The 17,643-nt window shown below is 41.5% G+C and overlaps 1 protein-coding gene across 2 annotated transcripts; it reads right to left on the bottom strand.

The window, feature by feature from the left end:
* Positions 1 to 4,836: 4,836 nt before the first annotated feature.
* LOC129849633 (equistatin-like) lies at positions 4,837 to 15,849 on the bottom strand. 2 transcript variants are annotated; one of them, XM_055916464.1, is made up of 5 exons: positions 15,824 to 15,849; positions 6,060 to 6,123; positions 5,230 to 5,361; positions 5,029 to 5,127; positions 4,837 to 4,949 (listed from the first exon to the last, which is right to left on the bottom strand). In XM_055916464.1, the coding sequence occupies exons 2-4, from the start codon at positions 6,109 to 6,111 to the stop codon at positions 5,045 to 5,047; spliced, it is 267 nt and encodes an 88-aa protein (XP_055772439.1). In that variant the 5' UTR covers positions 6,112 to 6,123; positions 15,824 to 15,849; the 3' UTR covers positions 4,837 to 4,949; positions 5,029 to 5,044. The 2 variants fall into 2 exon arrangements, with proteins under 2 accessions (XP_055772439.1, XP_055772438.1); XM_055916463.1 differs by lacking the exon at positions 15,824 to 15,849 and adding an exon at positions 6,585 to 6,669.
* Positions 15,850 to 17,643: the final 1,794 nt, after the last annotated feature.

Below are 17,643 nucleotides of genomic sequence, written 5' to 3'. Positions count from 1 at the left end.
CCATGTTTTTTGACGTAGCTTCGCTTGGCGCAAACTGTATTGAAAAGTAAGGATAAATTAAAAAATGTAATAACGCAATTGTATTAAGAATTAAATTGTCTATCAATCCCTGTCCACCCTATATTTTTTAGTCACGTTTATGAGTATTTATGTATAAGAGTAGATCACTGTCTAAGTGGCGCAAGGACATTTTCTGACCAGCTGAGCTACATTTCACATTGTCTAACCATGATTTTGGTGGCTAAATATAAACATTTTCGATCAAACTCTATATGGATTGTGTAATATGATGTTACAGGAGTGTCATCTGAAGAATTCTGAGAAGGTTAGTGAAAAAATTAATATATTTTTGGCGATGTTGACGTTATCGCCCACTTTGGCTAGAATCAATGCTGGGCTGCTATGTGCTATGTGCTATGCTAATATAACAATTTATTGTGTTTTCGCTGTAAGACACTTAGAAAATCTGAAATATTGTCTGTATTCACAGGATCTGTGTCTTTCGATTCGTGTATGCTGTGTATTTTTACGAAATGTTTGATGATTAGTAGTTAGGTAAACACGTTGCTCATTGTAATTATTCTAGTCCATTTGTGATGGTGGGTGCAATTGTAAACTATGCCATCTACCTGAAATATGCACTTTTTTCTAACAAAACCTATCCCATACCATAAATATGTTATCAGACTGTCATCTAATGAGTTTTTTTGTTGGTTAGGGGCTATAAATATCTTAGTTTAGCCGAATTGGTGATGGCTACTGGTGTTGGTGGACAAATAAAAGATGGTGGATTATGCTAATGTGTTTTTAGGTAATAGATGTACATCTTTACATATTGTGTCTTCCCTGTAAAACATTTTAAAAATCGGAAATGTTGACTGGATTCACAAGATCTGTGTCTTTCATTAGCTGTATTGGACTTTAATGTGTGAAAGTTAAATATTTAAAAAAAATATTTTTTTTGAATTTCGCGGCACTGGTTTTTCAGTGGGGGGGGGGGGGGTGTGCCGCTAGCGCCACGCTGATCCTAGACAGGTTAAACTCGGACAAAACAGAGATGCTTGTTCTAGGTCCCAAGAAACAAAGAGATCTTCTGTTAAATCTGACAATTCATCTTGATGGTTGTAAAGTCGTCTCAAATAAAACTGTGAAGGACCTCGGCGTTACTCTTGACCCTAAACTCTCTTTTGACGAACATATCAAGACTGTTTCAAGGACAGCTTTTTTCCATCTACGTAACATTGCAAAAATCAGACATTTTCTGTCCAAAAATGATGCAGAAAAATTAATCCATGCATTTGTTACTTCTAGGTTAGACTACTGCAATGCTCTACTTTCCGGCTACCCGGATAAAGCACTAAATAAACTTCAGTTAGTGCTAAATACGGCTGCTAGAATCCTGACTAGAACCAAGAAATTTGATCATATTACTCCAGTGCTAGCTTCCCTATACTGGCTTCCCGTTAAGGCAAGGGCTGATTTCAAGGTTTTACTGTTAACCTATAAAGCGTTACATGGGCTTGCTCCTACCTATCTTTCCGAGTTGGTCCTGCCGTACATACCTACACGTACGCTACGGTCACAAGACGCAGGCCTCCTAATTGTCCCTAAAATTTCTAAGCAAACAGCTGGAGGCAGGGCTTTCTCCTATAGATCTCCATTTTTATGGAACAGTCTGCCTACCCATGTGAGAGACCCAGACTCGGTCTCAACCTTTAAGTCTTTACTGAAGACTTATCTCTTCAGTAGGTCATATGATTGAGTGTAGTCTGGCCCAGGAGTGTGAAGGTGAACGGAAAGGCTCTGGAGCAACGAACCGCCCTTGCTGTCTCTCCAGGGCCGGTTCCCCTCTCTCCACTGGGATTCTCTGCCTCTAACCCTGTTACTGGGGCTGAGTCACTGGCTTGCTGGTGCTCTTTCATGCCGTCCCTAGGAGGGGTGCGTCACTTGAGTGGGTTTAGTTACTGACGTGAACTTCCTGTCTGGGTTGGCGCCCCCCCTTGGTTGTGCTGTGGTGGAGACCTTTGTGGGCTATACTCGGCCTTGTCTCAGGATTGTAAGTTGGTGGTTGAGGATATCCCTCTAGTGGTGTGGGGGCTGTGCTTTGGCAGAGTGGGTGGGGTTATATCCTTCCTGTTTGGCCCTGTCCGGGGGTTTCTTCGGATGGGGCCACAGTGTCTCCTGACCGCTCCTGTCTCAGCCTCCAGTATTTATGCTGCAGTAGTTTATGTGTCGGGGGGCTAGGGTCAGTTGGTTATACCTGGAGTACTTCTCCTGTCTTATCCAGTGTCCTGTGTGAATTTAAGTATGCTCTCTCTAATTCTCTCGTTCTCTCTTTCTCTCTGAGAACCTGAGCCCTAGGACCATACGTCAGGACTACCGGGCATGCTGACACCTTGCTGTCCCCAGTCCGCCCGGCCTTGCTGCTATTCCAGTTTCAACTGTTTCTGCCTGCGGTTACGAAACCCCTACCTGTCCCAGACCTGCTGTTTTCAACTCTTAATGATCGGCTATGAAAAGCCAACTGAGATTTATTCCTGATTATTATTTGACCATGCTTGTCATTTATGAACATTTTGAAAATCTTGGCTCACTCTAATTTTCTCCTTCTCTCTTTCTTTCTCTCGGAGGATCTGGGCCCTAGGACCATGCGTCGGGACTGCCGCCCGTGGTGACTCCTTGCTGTCCCCAGTCCGCCTGGCCTTGCTGCTATTCCAGTTTCAGCTGTTCTGCCTGCGGTTATGAAACCGCCACCTGTCCCAGACCTGTTGTTTTTCAACTCTTAATGATCAGCTATGAAAAGCCAACTGAAAATTATTCATGATTATTATTTGACCATGCTTGTCACTTAAGAACATTTTTGAACATCTTGGCATAGTTCTGTTATAATCTCCACCCGGCCCAGCCAGAAGAGGACTGGCCACCCCTCATAGCCTGGTTCCTCTCTAGGTTTCTTCCTAGGTTTTGGCCTTTCTAGGGAGTTTTTCCTAGCCACCGTGCTTCTACACCTGCATTCTAGCTGTTTGGGGTTTTAGGCTGGGTTTCTGTACAGCACTTCGAGATATTATCTGATGTACGAAGGGCTATATAAAATAAAATTGATTGATTGATTGATATGGCAGCAGATCCACAAGGTCTGCCATGAGATGTGACTGTATAGTTCCTTTAATTATGGAAAAGCACCTTTAGTAAATCCGCTTTCTCTGTGAGAGCTTCCCATGTCTGGAATACACTGCCACCAGACACATAACTGCACCAGAAATCACACTTTCACAAAATGCATGAAGACATGGCTAAAGGTCAATCAGATTTGTGAACATGATCCCTAGCTGTGTATTGTCGCGTTCCATGTTGTCTGTAGCTTGTGAGGTGTGGAAACAATTTTTTGCTTTTATGAATTTTGTCTTGCTGCTTTTTTGTTCTGTTGCTGCTGTCTGAATGCTACATCTTGCTTATTCTATGTTGCTCTGTCTGTATGCTATGTCTTGCCCTATGTTGCTCTGCGTGTGCTCACTGCTCAATGATTTTCTATATTGTAATTGTTTTTAATAACCTGCCCAGGGACTGCGGTTGAAAATTAGCCAGCTGACTAAAACCGTCACTTTTACTGAAACGTTGATTAATGTGCACTGTCCCTGTAAAAATATGGTAAACGTACACCAACGTCACGCACCATCGAGAGCCTCCTGTCGGGCTGTATCACAGCCTGGTACGGCAACTGCACCGCAAGGCTATCCACAGGGTGATGCGGTCTGCACAACGCATCAACGGGGGCAAACTACCTATCCTCCATGACACCTACAGCACCCGATGTCACAGGAAGGCCAAAAAGATCAAGGACATCAACCACCCGAGCCACTGCCTGTTCACACAGCTACCATCCAGAAGGCAAGGTCAGTATAGGTGCATCAAAGCTTGGACCGAGAGACTGAAAAACAGCTTCTATTGCAAGGCCATCAGACTGCTCAACAGCAATCACTAACTCAGAGGCTGCTGCCTACATTGACACCCAAACACTGGCCACTAAATAATGCCGCTGTTTACATTACTTTTATCACATGTATTTTACACCTTGTCCATATACTTATATGTACATATTCACACCTTTAGATATGTGTATTAGGTAGTTGGGGAATTGATAGATAATACTACGCTGTCAGAACTAGCATTGCTACACACTAAAATTAGCATGTGTCAAATAAATGTTGAGTTAATTGAAATGCATTCCAGGTGACCACCTCACGAATCTGGTTGAGAGAATGCTAGGAGTGTACAAAGCTGTAAAGGCAAAGGGTGGCTACTTTGAAGAATCTCAATATAGTTTGATTTGTTTAAGATATGATTCCATAATTGACTATTCCACAATGTAGAAAATATTATAACTGAAAACCCTGGAATAAGTAGGTGTGTTAAAACTTGCCTGGTACTGTTGATATAGTAGTTTTAGCCTGTAGAAGCTGATGGGGTCCTCCTCTTTTTAATAGAAGCCATCAGGCTGTTCTCACCCAATTGCATAGCTTATAGAAATGTTGGCCAACATGAACTCATGAAGTGATTTAGATTTTCCAATTACATTTGCAATGATGTCAGAGTGATTAGAGGGACAATAGAGTGCTGAGTACCAGGCAGTTAACAAGTGTGGTAGACTACTAATGACCATCACCAGCATCAGAGCTTGGAGAAGCCCAATTACTCCATGGTCACGTGGTATTTCATTGCCTTATTGTCCTGTAACCGCCAATGTAGTGGTAATACAGTCACCATAACAGTCCTACTTCCTCTATTTCCCAGAAATGGATTGGTTCAGATATCCTGAACAATTTATCACACCAACAATAAAGTAAGTAATTCAACCATTTAATCTGTTTATATGGGATGTGAATCAGTTCCTGTAGTACAGTAAAGACAACTGTCAATAATTTCAACGTCTTCATTCCAACGCCTTTCACCTACAATTACAGACATAACATTAACATCCAGAATCAGCTGCAAAGTAGTAACATTTAGTGAATGAGTATGTATATACACCTTGGTGGAACAGTTGCTAGCAGTTGATTGGAGCAGTGCCTGGTGGAGTCTCAGTACCCTGGATCTTCTGTCCGGTACTGGTCACACACCAACAGTAACCTACCAGAAATAGACATGTTCCATTAACAGTAGACATATTACACTAACACATTGAAGTGTCACATTCAACTGAATTTAGTGTGTATGTGCGTCCGTGTTCACCTGCAGAGCCCCAACATTGCTTAGGGGTGTATTGTCCGGCGGCGTCACACGTTGGGATGTAGGCTCCAATTGGGCCATGTGTCGCGGCATCTCTAGCACGCTCACATGGGGTCTTGGGTCGTATCGTAGCATCTGGACACAGGTAACAAACATTGTAATGTGGACAAAATGTATGGACATAATACACATTGCTGGACATACATTCCGGAATCTTGGTTTGCGTCCCATTTGGGACCCTACTCCCCCTGGTCAGAAGTAGTTTATACGGATTAGGGTTCCACTTCAGAAGTAACTTACGTACTAACTAGCTAAATACTGAAATTCTGCTACTTTTTTAAAAGCCCTATGCAGGCAAAATTCCATTTCTGTCTTTTGTATAACAGCTGATGAAACAAAGACTGAAAGTCGGGGTAAATTGTATCAGTGTTATTTCCTGATAGTTGCTAGACAATCCAATCATACATCCAGTTGAATGTATGAAACAGTTCATATCAGAATACCTCAGGCCAGCATCTAGACACCAATATACATCTCTGGAACTCGAGGAGTGGCAGGTAGACTAGCAGTTAGAGAGTTGGGCCAGTAACTGAAAGGTTGCTAGTTTTTATCCCTGAGATGACAAGTTGAAATATCTGTCTGTACCCTTGAGCAAAACAAAACCTTAAATTCTCCAGTGTCACAGTTGATAATGGTTGCCCTCTCAGAGGGTGTCCAAGGGACAACGGGTTATGAAAAGAAACATTAATACCTACGTGTGTGAATAGGACAGAGCAACACCCACTAGTGTTTCATTAAAATGTTGGTGAGTAAGTGTGAGGTATGTAACTCACCTCCCAGAGCAAAAGCTGTGCTGACAAGCAGAATGATGGTCAATATCGCCATTGTGATAGTCTCCTGAGAGAGAAAGAGAGCATTTTAAATCTGGAATGGCTGTTGGTACTAGAGGAGAGGTTATGGAAACCCTGTGTTAAGTACCAAACTTAAACAACGGCTGAGGCAGCATTTCCTACACCCAGTCCAGAGGACCCTAAGAACCGAGTACGGGCAACACGGCACTACTAAGCTATTGCCAAAACTCCGGTATCATCGCTTCAACCACATACGATAGATAAGCCTGGCACACAGGAATATGGATCCTTTCCAAATGGCTCCTCATTCCGTTTGTAGTGAACCACCCATTCACTGCAAAGGTAACTGTTAATCTATGCTCTTAATTTCAGAGGGGGGGGGGGGGGGGGGGGGTGTCATCCACAAAATGGGGACCTATATAGTGCATTACATTTGACCGGGGACACATAAGATTAAGGTGCCATTTAAAGGGGCAGCTAGTCTGTTAAATAATGTCACAATCTCACCTTCTGCACTCTTCCACGGGATTCACTGGTTGTCTCTCTGTTGTCTGTGAGTTATGGTCTACTTCTTCCACCTCTCCTTTTAAAGGACCTGTCACAGGTGTGACTATTTGCCTCATTAACCCAATGAGAGTTCCGATGTCGGCCATTATCCAGTGGTGTAAAGAACTAAAGTTAAACTATGTGAAAGTACTACTCAAGTCATTTTTGGGGGTATCTTTACTTTACTATTAATATATTTGACATCTTTCACTTCACTACATTCCTAAAGAAAATAATGTACTTTTTACTCCATACATTTTCCCTGACACCCAAAAGTACTCGTTAGATTTTGAATGATTAGCAGGACAGAAAAATTGTCTGATTCACACACTTATCAAGAGAACATCCCTGGTCATCTATCTACTGCCTTTGATCTGGCACACTCACTAAACACAAATGCTTCATTTGTAAATTATGTCTGAGTGTTGGAGTGTGACACTGGCTATCGAAAATGGTACCATCTGATCTGGTTTGCTTAATATAATGAATTTGAAATGATTTCTACTTTTGCTACTTAAGTATATTTTATCAATTACATTTAATTTTGATACTTCAGTATATTTAAAACTGAATACATTTAGACTACTCAAGTAATATTTTACTGGGTGACTTTCACGTTTACTTGAGTCATTTTCTATGAAGGTATCTTCATAGGCAGTGAAGAGAGTAGTAGAGGAAGATGGGTCCAGTTTCGAGGGATCCTGAGAGGCTCCCTGTGAGTATGCCGAGGCCAATAGAGAGTGATAGGAATAACACGTGTTTCAGTAAGGTTGGTTTCTCAGCATTCATAGTCATGGTTATCAACTGTACCGCAGAAATGGAACATGAATCACAGAAAATAGATGTTGTGGTGGTAGCTGCAGAGAACTCCTTGGGTTATGAGATTTTACTGCAAAAGAGTGACAAGGTGTGATGAATGATAGTGTCCTGTTTTCCCAGGCTGCCGGCCTGCTTTAGGACAAAGCCCAAGCAGTAGTACTCAGCTCACGTGCTAGGACACAGCCCACGCAGTACTAGTCAGCCTACGCAGTAGTTCTCAGCTAACACACTAGGACTCAGTCCACCCAATAGGACTCAGACAACCCCATAGTATGATTATGCATTTAATGCTTTTGTTATAAAATTATTTTTTTGTGGTGAAAATGATCTTCCCCAAACGTGAAACTCATGCGCTGCATGTGCATGCCAGTTAACCTCTTTACAATGAGTGTACAGCCTATTTGGCCACTTTAGTTGTAATACAAATGTAGCCAGGTGGTTAAATGGCATAGTTGTATTCATTTATATCCACTAGATGGCACTGTCCAGATTCATAAATAAGGTGTGCAAGCAGTTATGGGATTGTACATGCGCAGCGTGTAAGAGTAAGCAATTACACTGGAGGGCTACTGAAATCCATCATGGGTCCAACGTTACTTTGGATTGACATGGGGATGTTAGCGTCTTGCTAGCTGAATACCAGTGCTCCCAGAGACACGTTGTGGAGTTAATCATTACATTATTTAAAGCTGCTGTATGGGTGAGGATCTACTGTTCCATGTGGGGTTAGGGTATCACGTGGACAGTGTGTTTAAAACCTGTTATGGCTGCAAGGGGTAGTATTGAGTAGCCTGATAAAATGTGTCCATTTCAAACGGCATCGTACTCAATTCTTGCTCATACAATATGCATATTATTATTACTATTGGATAGAAAACACTCTCTAGTTTCTAAAACCGTTTGAATTATTTCTGTGAGTGAAACAGAACTCCTTCTGCAGCACATTTCCTGACCAGGAAGTGGAATGTCAAAAATCGATGCTCTGTTCAACTTCATGCCTGTACATGGGCAATGAACGTAAGAGTCTACGTACACTTCATACACCTTCCCCTGGTTTTCAAGAGGCGGTGAGAGAAGAAATTTCGTGTCTATCTTGGTCTGAGGTGGAATTAAAGCTCTTTGTATGACGTGACCGTCCATTTCCTGTTTCTGGAGCGCGCGAAAGAGGACATGGATTTGCCTTCTGTTTAGCTGTCGTTATGGACGACTAACATCTCCGGTTTAGATTTTATTTGATACATGTGACCATATCATCGTAAAATATGTTTTTTCAATACAGTTTAATCAGATTATTGAAATTTTTTCGGGAGTTTTGCCGTGTTCCGTTCTCTGACTTTGTTGATTTTGGAGAGATCCGTGCCACTTGGCAAGTGCCCATGCTAAATCAAGAGGGAAATTTGACGTTCCAGATCCAAACAACGACTGTTCTGGACAAAGGACTCCTTGTCCAACATTCTGACGGAAGATCACCAAAAGTAAGAAACATTTTATGATGCTATTTCTAATATCTGTCATGCATGTGAACTGGTTGTCGGCGCCCAAGTGTTTCTGGCTATTGTGGCTACGCTAATATAACGCTATATTGTGTTTTCGCTGTAAAACACTTGATACATCGGAAATATTGTCTGGAATCACAAGATGCCTGTCTTTCAATTGCTGTACACTATGTATTTTTCAGAAATGTTTTATGATGAGTATTTAGTTATTTGGCGTTGGTGTCTGTAATTTCTGTCTGCTTTCGGTGCAATTTCTGACTGTAGCTGCAATGTAAACTATGATTTATACCTGAAATATGCACATTTTTCGAAAAAAAAACATATGCTATACAATAAATATGTTATCAGACTGTCATCTGATGTTGTTTCTTGGTTAGTGGCTATTTATACCTTTATTTGGCCGAATTTGTGATAGCTACTGATGGAGTCAAAAACTGATGGAGTAATAAAAGTGGAGTCTTTTGCTAACGTGGTTAGCTAATAGATTTACATATTTTGTCTTCCCTGTAAAACATTTTAAAAATCGGACATGTTGGCTGGATTCACGAGATGTGTACCTTTCATATGCTGTATTGGACTTGTTAATGTGTGAAAGTTAAATATTAAAAAAAAATATCTTTTGAATTTCGCGCCCTGCACTTGAAGTGGCTGTTGTCATAAATGTACCGACGTCAGGCTTGCACGCCAAACAGGTTAAAACCCGTTTGGGATAGGGGGCAGCATTTTCACTTTTGGATGAACAGCATGCCCAGAGTGAACTGCCTCCTACTCAGTCCCAGATGCTAATATATGCATATTATTATTACTATTGGATAGGAAACACTCTGAAGTTTCTAAAACAGTTTGAATGATGTCTGTGAGTATGACAGAACTCATACGGCAGGCGAAAACCTGATATAAATCCAACAAGGAAGTGGGAAATCTGAGGTTTGTAGTTTTTCAAAGCTTGGCCTACCGAATACACAGTGTCTATGGGGTCAAGTTGCACTTCCTAAGGCTTCCACTAGATGTCAACCGTCTTTAGAAACTTGTTTCAGGCTTCTGCTATAAAGGAGGGGGGAATGGGAGCTGAATGAGTCATGGTCTGGCAGAGTGTCTCACGCTCGTGACACGCGGTCCCGACAGAGTTAGCTCTCGTTACAGTGCTTTTCTACAGACAATGGAATTCTCCGGTTGGAACATTAGGATGTTTTTAACATAAAACTTCAATAAAGATTGATTCCATACATCGTTTGACATGTTTCTACGACCTGTAACGGAACTTTGAGTTTTTGTCTGGACGTAGTGTTCGCGCCCCATGAAGATGGATTACTGGGCTGAACACGCTAACAACAGGTGGCTATTTGGACATAAATGATGGACTTTATGGAACAAATCAGTCATTTATTGTCGAACTGGGATTCCTGGGAGTGCATTCTGATGAAGATCATCAAAGGTAAGTGAATATTTATAATGTTATTTCTAACTTCTGTTGACTCCAATATGGCGGATATTTCTTTGGCTGGATTGGGCTCTGAGCGCCGTACTCAAGATTATGCTTTTTCCGTAAAGTTTTTTTGAAATCTGACACAGCGGTTGCATTAAGGACAAGTATATATTTAATTCTGTGAAAAACACTTGTATCTTTTATCAATGTTTATTATGAGTATTTCTGTGAAATTGTGTGACTATCTGCAAAATCACCGGATGTTTTGGAATCAAAACATTACTGCACGTAGCGCGCCAATGTAAACTGAGATTTTTCTATATAAATATGCACATTATCGAACAAAACATACATGTATTGTGTAACATGATGTCCTATGAGTGTCATCTGATGAAGATCAAAGGTTAGTGAATAATTTTATCTATATTTCTGCTTTTTGTGACGCCTATCTTTTGCTGGAAAAATGGTCATATGTCATAAAAATAATCATATGTTGTGCTTTCGCTGTAAAGTCTTTTTGAAATCAGACACGATGGGGAGATTAACAAGATGTTTATCTTTCATTTGCTGTATTGGACTTGTTAATGTGTGAAAGTTACGTATTTCTAAAAATTATATTTGAATTTCGCACGCTGCCTTTTCAGCAGAATGTTGTCGAGGGCCTGCGCTAGAGAGGTTAACAAATAGGGCTATCTTCTGTATACCACCCCTACCATGTCACAACACATACAGATTGGCTCAAACACATTAAGGAGGACAGTAATTCCACAAATGAAAAAGGCGCACCTGTGAAGATGGCGCCGATGGAGATGGTCGCCTCGCTTCGAGTTCTTAGGAAACTATGCAGTATTGTTTTGTAATGTATTATTTCTTCTATTGTTACACCAGGAAATCTATAGTCTCATTACATTCAGCCGGGAAGAACTATTGGATATAAGAGCAACGTCAACGTATCAAAACTACGACCAAGAATAATACTTTCCCGAACCGGAACGTCTGTTCGGACCACCACCCAGGACAATGGATCTAATTCCAGTAGACGACCCAAAAACAGCAAAGCGGCCACCTGGTCAGGCTCAGTAGACGTGGTTGTCGTCTTCCTCCTCGTCTGAGGAGGAGAAGTTTGAAGGATCAGAGGACCAATGCGCAACGTGGTAATTGTTCATCTTATTTAATGAAGTGAACAACTCAAAATAGAAAAACAACAAAGTGAAAACCGAAACAGTTCTATCTGGTGCAGACACACAACGACTGAAGACAACCACCCACAAATCCAACAGAAAACAGGCTACCTAAATATGGTTCCCAATCAGAGACAATGACTAACACCTGCCTCTGATTGAGAACCATATCAGGCCAAACAAGAAACCCCACATAGAAACAGAAAAACTAGACTATACCCACCCAACTCACGCCCTGACCACACTAAATCAAAGAAAATACAAAAGAACTATGGTCAGAACGTGACAACTCCTAGCATCGGGCCGACAGAGATAAACACCTCTCTGGGAAGAGGAAGGGCGGGGGTGTATGCTTCATGATTAACGACTCATGGTGTAATCAGAACAACATACAGGAACTCAAGTCCTTCTGCTCACTCGACCTAGGATTCCATACAATCAAATGGCTGCCATTTTACCTACCAAGAGAATTCTCGTCAGTTATAGTCACAGCTATGTACATTCCCCCTCAAGCAAACACCAAGACAGCCATCAAGGAACTTCACTGGACTCTATACTAAATGGAAACCGTTCATCCTGAGGCTGCATTTATTGTAGCTGGCTATTTTAACAAAGCAGATTTGAGAACAAGGCTACCTAAATTCAACCAGCATATTCAATTACCTTCGACCACTGCTACTCTAACTTCCGCAATGCATACATAGCCCTCTCCCGCCCTCCCTTCGGCAACTCCGACCATCTTGCTCCTACCGTGTTATAGGCAGAAACTCAAACAGAATGCAGCAGTGGCGAGAACCAGTCAAAGCTGGTCTGACCAATCGGAAGCCACGCTTCAAGATTGTTTTGATCACGCGGACTGGAATATGTTCCGGTCAGCTTCAGAGAATAACATTGACCTATATGCTGACTATGTGAGTGAATTTATAAGGAAGTGCATTGGAGATGTTGTACCCACTAACTATTAAGACCCTAAGCTTGTGAGGTGTGGAAACAATTTTTTGCTTTTATGAATTTTGTCTTGCTGCTTTTTTGTTCTGTTGCTGCTGTCTGAATGCTACATCTTGCTTATCCTATGTTGCTTGTCTGTATGCTATGTCTTGCCCTATGTTGCTCTGCGTGTGCTCACTGCTCAATGATTTTCTATATTCTAATTGTTTTTAATAACCTGCCCAGGGACTGCGGTTGAAAATTAGCCAGCTGGCTAAAACCGTCACTTTTACTGAAACGTTGATTAATGTGCTCTGTCCCTGTAGAAATATGATAAACGTACACCAACGTCACGCACCATCGAGAGCATCCTGTCGGGCTGTATCACAGCCTGGTACGGCAACTACACCGCCCTCAACCGCAAGGCTATCCACAGGGTGATGCGGTCTGCACAACACATCACCGGGGCCAAATTACCTATCCTCCATGACACCTACAACACCCGATGTCACAGGAAGGCCAAAAAGATCAAGGACATCAACCATCCGAGCCACTGCCTGTTCACACAGCTACCATCCAGAAGGCAAGGTCAGTATAGGTGCATCTAAGCTTGGACCGAGAGACTGAAAAACAGCTTCTATTGCAAGGCCATCAGACTGCTCAACAGCAATCACTAACTCAGAGGCTGCTGCCTACATTGAGACCCAAACACTGGACACTTTAAACAATGCCTCTGTTTACATTACTTTTATCACGTGTATTTTACACCTTGTCCATATACTTATATGTACATATTCACACCTTTAGATATGTGTATTAGGTAGTTGGGGAATTGATAGATACTACACTGTCGGAACTAGCATTGCTACACACTAAAATTAGCATGTGTCAAATAAATGTTGAGTTAATTGAAATGCATTCCAGGTGACCACCTCACGAATCTGGTTGAGAGAATGCTAGGAGTGTACAAAGCTGTAAAGGCAAAGGGTGGCTACTTTGAAGAATCTCAATATAGTTTGATTTGTTTAAGATATGATTCCATAATTGACTATTCCACAATGTAGAAAATATTATAACTGAAAATCCTGGAATAAGTAGGTGTGTTAAAACTTGCCTGGTACTGTTGATATAGTATTTTTAGCATGTAGAAGCTGATGGGATCCTCCTCTTTTTAATAGAAGCCATCAGGCTGTTCTCACCCAATTGCATAGCTTATAGAAATGTTGGCCAACATGAACTCATGAAGTGATTTAGATTTTCAAATTACATTTGCAATGAAGTCAGAGTGATTAGAGGGACAATAGAGTGCTGAGAACCAGGCAGTTAACAAGTGTGGTAGACTACTAATGACCATCACCAGCATCAGAGCTTGGAGAAGCCCAATTACTCCATGGTCACGTGGTTTTTCATTGCCTTATTGTCCTGTAACCGCCAATGTAGTGGTAATACAGTCACCATTACAGTCCTTCTTCCTCTATTTCCCAGAAATGGATTGGTTCAGATATCCTGAACAATTTATCACACCAACAATAAAGTAAGTAATTCAACCATTTAATCTGTTTATATGGGATGTGAATCAGTTCCTGTAGTACAGTAAAGACAACTGTCAATCATTTCAACGTCTTCTTTCCAATGCCTTCATTCCAACGCCTTTCACCTACAATTACAGACATAACATTAACATCCAGAATCAGCTGCAAAGTAGTAACATTTAGTGAATGAGTATGTATATACACCTTGGTGGAACAGTAGCTAGCAGTTGATTGGAGCAGTGCCTGGTGGAGTCTCAGTACCCTGGATCTTCTGTCCGGTACTAGTCACACACCAACAGTAACCTACCAGAAATAGACATGTTCCATAAACAATAGACATATTACACTAAAACATTGAAGTGTCACATTCAACTGAATTGGAGAATTTAGTGTGTATGTGCGTCCGTGTTCACCTGCAGAGCCCCAACATTGCTTAGGGGTGTATTGTCCTGCCGCGTCACACGTTGGGATGTAGGCTCCAATTGGGCCATGTGTCGCGGCATCTCTAGCACGTTCACATGGGGTCTTGGGTCGTATCGTAGCATCTGGACACAGGTAACAAACATTGTAATGTGGACAAAATGTATGGACATAATATACATTGCTGGACATACATCCCAGAATCTTGGTTTGCGTCCCATTTGGGACCCTACTCACCCTAGTCAGAAGTAGTTTATACGGATTAGGGTTCCACTTCAGAAGAAACCTACGTACTAACTAGCTAAATACTGAAATTCTGCTACTTTTTTAAAAGCCCTATGCAGGCAAAATTCCATTTCTGTCTTTTGTATAACAGCTAATGAAACAAAGACTGAAAGTGGGGGTAAATTGTATCAGTGTTATTTCCTGATAGTTGCTAGACAATCCAATCATACATCCAGTTGAATGTATGAAACAGTTCATATCAGAATACCTCAGGCCAGCATCTAGACACCAATATACATCTCTGGAACTCGAGGAGTGGCAGGTAGACTAGCAGTTAGAGAGTTGGGCCAGTAACTGACAGGTTGCTAGTTTTTATCCCTGAGATGACAAGTTGAAATATCTGTCTGTGCCCTTGAGCAAAACAAAACCTTAAATTCTCCAGTGTCACAGTTGATAATGGTTGCCCTCTCAGAGGGTGTCCAAGGGACAACGGGTTATGAAAAGAAACATTAATACCTACGTGTGTGAATAGGACAGAGCAACACCCACTAATGTTTTATTAAAATGTTGGTGAGTAAGTGTGAGGTATGTCACTCTTACCTCCCAGAGCAAAAGCTGTGTTGACAAGCAGAATGATGGTCAATATCACCATTGTGATAGTCTCCTGAGAGAGAAAGAGAGCATTTTAAATCTGGAATGGCTGTTGGTACTAGAGGAGAAGTTATGGAAACCCTGTGTTAAGTACCAAACTTAAACAACGGCTGAGGCAGCATTTCCTACACCCAGTCCAGAGGACCCCAAGAACCGAGTACGGGCAACACGGCACTACTAAGCTATTGCCAAAACTCCGGTATCATCTCTTCAACCACATACGAAAGATAAGCCTGGCACACAGGAATATGGATCCTTTCCAAATGGCTCCTCATTCCGTTTGTAGTGAACCACCTTGGACGAAGGCCCACAGTGCACTACATAGGGAATCATCCTAGATCTAGTCAGAGACTACCCATTTACTGCAAAGGTAACTGTTAGTCTATGCTCTTAATTTCAGGGGGGGGGGGGTCACTCCACAAAATGGGGACCTATATAGTGCACTACATTTGACCGCGGACACATAAGATTAAGGTGCCATTTAAAGGGGCCGCTAGTCTATTAAATAATGTCACAATCTCACCTTCTGCACTCTTCCAAGGGAGTCACTAGTTGTCTCTGAGTTATGGTCTACTTCTTCCACCTCTCCTTTTAAAGGACCTGTCACAGGTGTGACTAGTTGCCTCATTAACCCAATGAGAGTTTCGATGTCGGCCATTATCCAGTGGTGTAAAGAACTAAAGTAAAACTATGTGAAAGTACTACTCAAGTCATTTTTGGGGGTATCTTTACTTTACTATTAATATATTCGACATCTTTCACTTCACTACATTCCTAAAGAAAATAATGTACTTTTTACTCCATACATCTGATCTGGTTTGCTTAATATAATGAATTTGAAAGGATTTCTACTTTTGCTACTTAAGTATATTTTATCAATTACATTTAATTTTGATACTTCGGTATATTTAAAACCGAATACATTTAGACTACTCAAGTAATATTTTACAAGGTGACTTTCACTTTTACTTGAGTCATTTTCTATGAAGGTATCTTCATAGGCAGTGAAGAGAGTAGTAGAGGAAGATGGGTCCAGTTTCGAGGGATCCTGAGAGGCTCCCTGTGAGTATGCCGAGGCCAATAGAGAGTGATAGGAATAACATGTGTTTCAGTAAGGTTGGTTTCTAAGCATTCATAGTCATGGTTATCAACTGTACCGCAGAAATGGAACATAAATCACAGAAAATAAATGTTGTGGTGGTAGCTGCAGAGAACTCCTTGGGTTATGAGATTTTACTGCAAAAGAGTGACAAGGTGTGATGAATGATAGTGTCCTGTTTTCCCAGGCTGCCGGCCTGCTTTAGGACAAAGCCCAAGCAGTAGTACTCAGCTCACGTGCTAGGACACAGCCCACGCAGTACTTGTCAGCCTACGCAGTAGTTCTCAGCTAACGCACTAGGACTCAGTCCACCCAATAGGACTCAGCCAACCCCATAGTATGATTATGCATTTAATGCTTTTGTTATAAAATTATATTTTTGGGGTGAAAATGATCTTCCCCAAACGTGAAACTCATGCGCTGCATGTGCATGCCAGTTAACCTCTTTACAATGAGTGTAGAGCCTATTTGGCCACTTTAGTTGTAATACAAATGTAGCCAGGTGGTTTAATGGCATAGTTGTATTCATTTATATCCACTAGATGGCACTGTCCCTTTAAGAGATTCATAAATAAGGTCTGCAAGCAGTTATGGGATTGTACATGCGCAGCGTGTAAGAGTAAGCAATTACACTGGAGGGCTACTGAAATCCATCATGGGTCCAACGTTACTTTGGATTGACATGGGGATGTTAGCTTCTTGCTAGCTGAATACCAGTACTCCCAAAGACACGTTGTGGAGTTAATCATTACATTATTTAAAGCTGCTGTATGGGTGAGAATCTACTGTTCCATGTGGGGTTAGGGTATCACGTGGACAGTGTGTATAAAGCAGAGCCACTTCTCAGATTGTTTTTATGCACTTTACCAACAGATGTATTTCACTTGATTGTGATTTAGACTGAATATAACATCATGGTGACTTCCTCTTGTGGTGATTTCCCTTCTACATGATCCTATTTTATATATAAGCTTCGACAGTACAAACAACCCCAAATAACGTTTTGTCCTGTGCTGGGTTGACTTTCGCCAGGCTACACAAACCTTATCAAAACATATAGGCCTATTGGCTAGGCTACATGAGGTGTGGCACTATGATTTGAAAAAGTTGCAAAACAAAGTTATGCATTGCTTCTTGCCTTACACTGGGCATCATTCCCAAGTGTTGGGCTAATATTGTCACCCATCAGACTATTCTTGATGTAATCTGTCATACTGTCATACTTTCCAGGTCTCTTCCCAAAC

This window comes from Salvelinus fontinalis, unplaced genomic scaffold, assembly GCF_029448725.1.
Source record: "Salvelinus fontinalis isolate EN_2023a unplaced genomic scaffold, ASM2944872v1 scaffold_1592, whole genome shotgun sequence".
Classification (NCBI taxonomy): Eukaryota; Metazoa; Chordata; class Actinopteri; order Salmoniformes; family Salmonidae; genus Salvelinus; species Salvelinus fontinalis.
The sequence above is the reverse complement of the archived record's forward strand: the minus strand, read 5'-3'. Positions and strand labels throughout refer to the sequence as shown.

Coding starts and splice junctions, on each gene's coding strand:
- LOC129849633 (XM_055916464.1), bottom strand. CDS start 6,111: ATGGCGATATTGACCATCATTCTGCTTGTCAGCACAGCTTTTGCTCTG. Junction 5,362..6,059: donor CACAGCTTTTGCTCTGGGAG/GTGAGTTACATA, acceptor ACCTGTGTCCAG/ATGCTACGATACGACCCAAG. Junction 5,128..5,229: donor GCAATGTTGGGGCTCTGCAG/GTGAACACGGAC, acceptor TATTTCTGGTAG/GTTACTGTTGGTGTGTGACC.